The 4,201-nt window shown below is 40.2% G+C and overlaps 1 protein-coding gene across 1 annotated transcript; it reads right to left on the reverse strand.

The window, feature by feature from the left end:
• Nucleotides 1–660: 660 nt before the first annotated feature.
• LOC117962226 (G2/M phase-specific E3 ubiquitin-protein ligase-like) lies at nt 661–1,815 on the reverse strand. The gene is made up of 3 exons (XM_034901394.1): nt 1,661–1,815; nt 1,179–1,417; nt 661–911 (listed from the first exon to the last, which is right to left on the reverse strand). Exons 2-3 carry the CDS (start codon nt 1,405–1,407, stop codon nt 661–663), a joined length of 480 nt encoding a protein of 159 aa, XP_034757285.1. The 5' UTR covers nt 1,408–1,417; nt 1,661–1,815.
• Nucleotides 1,816–4,201: the final 2,386 nt, after the last annotated feature.

Raw genomic sequence — 4,201 nt, forward strand, 5'->3', positions numbered from 1 at the left:
AGTTTCAGTTAAATGAATGACTTATGCCAATTTACGTTTATTTTTGCATTCTACAGACACATGTTGAGGTTACTGTTACTAATGACAGTTTCAGTTAAATGAATGCAGCAAAGGCTCTCAAACTACAGCTAAACCTGGGTTGTGTGTTGTGTTGATTGAAGGTAACAATCAGTTAAGTAACAAATAACACAGCAGTTCGCCTCACTTTTATTATTGAAATGTAACAACGAAGCTCATCCATCTAGTCAAGACGTGTCTGTTCTTGATAGACAGCTAGGTAAAAAGGCACAACTGACTTAATAGTTGCAGCAGCTTTACAAACAAATATTAACATTAGTGTTGGTCTAAAATAAATGTAACACTTTTGTTTTAAACAGCCAAACACATTCTTTTTTCCTGCAATTTGTGGTGGTTTTATTAAAAAAAAAGAAATTCTGTAGTAACCGGGATCTGAGTGATCCGATCATCCGTGTGATCCTGAATGATCCGTGAGAAACAAAATACCCATCTTGTAAAATACTAAAATATTATTTATATGTTAAAATTACATTGCACCGCAAGTTAAATCACAGGAATTGGGCGTGTGTGGAAATTTGCAAGAAGTGCTGCAGTTGACTTGATACATCGTCTCTGACTCAAATCAAACCAGCTACATGTCCCTCACACCTTCCCAAAACCAAGGGACCCTGTCAGGGCAAGGAACATAAGCCTTCTGAAGTTGTCTTCTTCTGTAACTCCTCTCGGGAGGAATAGGCAAAGGCTACAGGTTGATGAATATGGAATGCGGCAGCTCCCATCCTCCTGATTATAGAAGTCGACCTCACATTGCTTCGGGAACCCAAGAGGGGGGACAGAGTCTGCCCCTGTGACAAATACCATCAACTCCTCGAAAGAAATATCCATCTCCTCTTCTGCTGAGACACATACAAACAGTCCAATCACATGGTCATTAAAATAACTAGTTATAGTTGTATACATGAACTTGAAGAGAATGTACATTCAGTATTCAGGGGTTTCCCAGGTGTGTGTGTGTGTGTATGTGTGTGAGGGATCCATATAGTATATAATTTTTGAGAGGCACTGCATTCAAGATCATATTTTTTTAATATGGTAGCAGATAAAGGCATTGCATCCAAAATGTTCAATTGTGCTTATTACAAACAGCTAGTATCACACACCTTGAATGGACATCAGCCAGCACTCCCACTGGAAGACCGTCTCCTCCTCCTGTTCTCTGTGGTTGCTGCCCTGCGGACTCCATGATATAGTGAAGAGGTTCCTGATGTCGTTCCTGGAGAGTTTCTGTGTTGTGTTTGTGAACAGTGGGAGGAATTCTCTCCAGTTCATCACCACCATCTCCCACATCTGGCCACATGAATTCATCCCAGAAATGAACTGTTGGACCATACTGGCCACCCTTAACACATTAATATCAATATTTTCACATCAATAACACATTCCGTAGCAAATAGTGTCAAACAGTGTGACAAAAATGGTAGATATGACTACAACAGTTACTGGTTAAAATTCAGTAACTCCTCCAATTTACACAACTGAAGAAAACGAGATTACATCAAAGTGTATGTTTTGAAGCACTGTGTTCAAAATCCAGCTATACAAGTGTGCTTAGAACCCCATCCCTTTGTTGTTGTTCATTTACCTGTTGTACTAGTAATGGGTAACTATTTGCCCGTGAATTGTAGGCAGGTCCATCACAGAGGCTGTGTAAATGTTTGGCACACCACAGTCCGCTATCCAGTCTCCCAATGTGCATTTGAGCTCCTCTAGCTCCTCATTGGTGCTGCATTTCACAACCTGAGTATACCAATAAATGAGTTATTTTTTGTCAATATCTAGTTTAGTCGATCTTAAGGTTACAGTGGACAAAAAATGTTTAGACAATGTTTCAAGATAGTGATACAAGTGATAAAAATAATACGTTACTATTTTAAAACAATACTATAACATACATTTTCCAGCTTTTTCTGCAACTCTTCTTCCTGGAAAATGTCCAGGTCAAAGGAAGTCATCTCAGGCTTCTGGCCACACATTAGCTGAAATAAATCTGGGTTCAGGCATCGGATACCAGGTCCATTGTGGATAATGGACCAGGCCACCAGCTTTCCCGCAGTATAAAATTTATTTTGTGCCAACGCTCGTTGGTCATGGCTAAAAAGGAGCCGCCCTGGTCTTCCTTGGAAAATCCCCATCTTTTCCTGCAGTTCAATCATGAGTAGTCTGTAACAGAAAGATAAAACATATGATATATGGTCTTAAAAATAATGGCACATCTGAAAAGGTATCACTGTTCACATGACATTTTTATGTATCAAATCTTGAATTAACTTGAAATACTCTCTCCTTGGACCTCCGTAGTCCTCCGCCATCTCCCCAACAAACTCAATATGAGGGAGTTTGTGCCAGGCAAAATAGCTTCGGCTTAGCGCAACACATGCACTTTGAAGTATGTTTTTTCGCCTGGCAATGACGGGGATGGTGCAACTAACGTCAAGATGGTCATTTTGGAATTCTTTTAAAATGTCAGCCAGACCTTTGACATCCTGAGAACACAGAAAACAAAACAATGACAACACATGCATAATCAGGACATATAGGATAGACAAATTTAGATGAAATCCTATATTTGCATACATTGGGGCTGTTGCACCGGACTGGAGACTGGAGAAATGAGAGAGATTCAAGTTCTGAATCAGAGACGTCCATGTAGAAGTCTTCCCTGTGTCCAACAGAAGATACAACTTAATATAAAAAAGGCAGTTCAAATATTGGGGTCAGCCAACAGCACACAAACTCTAAATTTACATTCAAAGCTTGTTCTCAAAAATGTCTAGTGGTAATGAATATTCAAACAAACTAACAGACAAACAAACCTCATTTCATCATGATTACTGCTACCAGTGGCGGCTGAAGCTTGGACGGGCGGTCCAGCGTCCTGCCTTAAACTGGCAGCGGAAGCTTGGACGGGCGCTCCAGCGTCCTGCCTTAAACTGGCAGCGGAAGCTTGGATGGGCGGTCCAGCGTCCTGCCTTAAACTGGCAGCGGAAGCTTGGATGGGCGGTCCAGCGTCCTGCCTTAAACTGGTGGCAGTAGGCTGGACGGGCGGTCCTGAAGCCTGGACGGAAAAAATGAAAGTGAAAAAAAAATCCAGGAAATCACATTGTAGGATTTTTAAAGAATTTATTTTTAAATCATGTTGGAAAATAAATGTTTGGTCACCCACAAACAAGCAAGATTTCTGGCTCTCAGACCTGTAACTTCTTCTTTAAGAAGCTGTTATGTCCTCCACTTCTTACCTGTATTAATGGCACCTGTTTGAACTCATTATCTGTATAAATAGACACCTGTCCACAGCCTCAAACAGTCAGACTCAAAACAAAAACCATGGCCAAGACCAAAGAGCTGTACAAGTGTACCTATGATGAACATTACAGACTTCTCCTTTCTAAGTAGGACAACTAGCACAATCCGTGGCTGACTAAATACTTTTTTGACTGTACCATATCCAGATCCACCTGATCCTAAAGTAATTTCTGCTTTAATCTGTACATGGTGTTACAGGTACATGCTAACCTTAAGTATGGTACTTAAAATCCTCACACACATTTGCATACCTGTGGACAATATATTTTATTGAATTTTCTCTTTTAGGACATTTACAAACAAACTTAACATTGTAAACACGCACTTATACACACTAGCATTCACTCACACATTCACCCTTCAAACCTGCGTTTGTTATAATATATATAAAACACTATGAAAATAAAAACTGTAGTCAAGATATCCATTTAAGACACCCATTAATGAGCTCCGCCTTCAGTCCCTATGATCCTCATATATGGCTCCCAGAGGTTCTCAAAGTCCCGGTGTTTGCCCTTCGCGATGTATGTTAGTCTTTCCAGTCCGAGTGAATTTGCAATTTCTTTCTTCCACAATCCCAGGCATGGGGCGTCCATGCTCCTCCAGCATAATGCATTAGATCTTCTGGCTTGAAGAAGTACGTAATCGATCAATTTAGTTTTAGTCTGTGATTGTTTGAATTCCACTGGGTATATTCCTAGAACACAGATTCTAACCTCTAATGGGACTTTAACCTTAAACAATTCAGATAAACATCCAATAACCTCCCTCCAAAACTTCTGGATTTTAAGACATTCCCACAAACAATGGAGAAGAGTTC

This window comes from Etheostoma cragini, chromosome 19 (assembly GCF_013103735.1).
Source record: "Etheostoma cragini isolate CJK2018 chromosome 19, CSU_Ecrag_1.0, whole genome shotgun sequence".
NCBI classification, from domain to species: Eukaryota; Metazoa; Chordata; class Actinopteri; order Perciformes; family Percidae; genus Etheostoma; species Etheostoma cragini.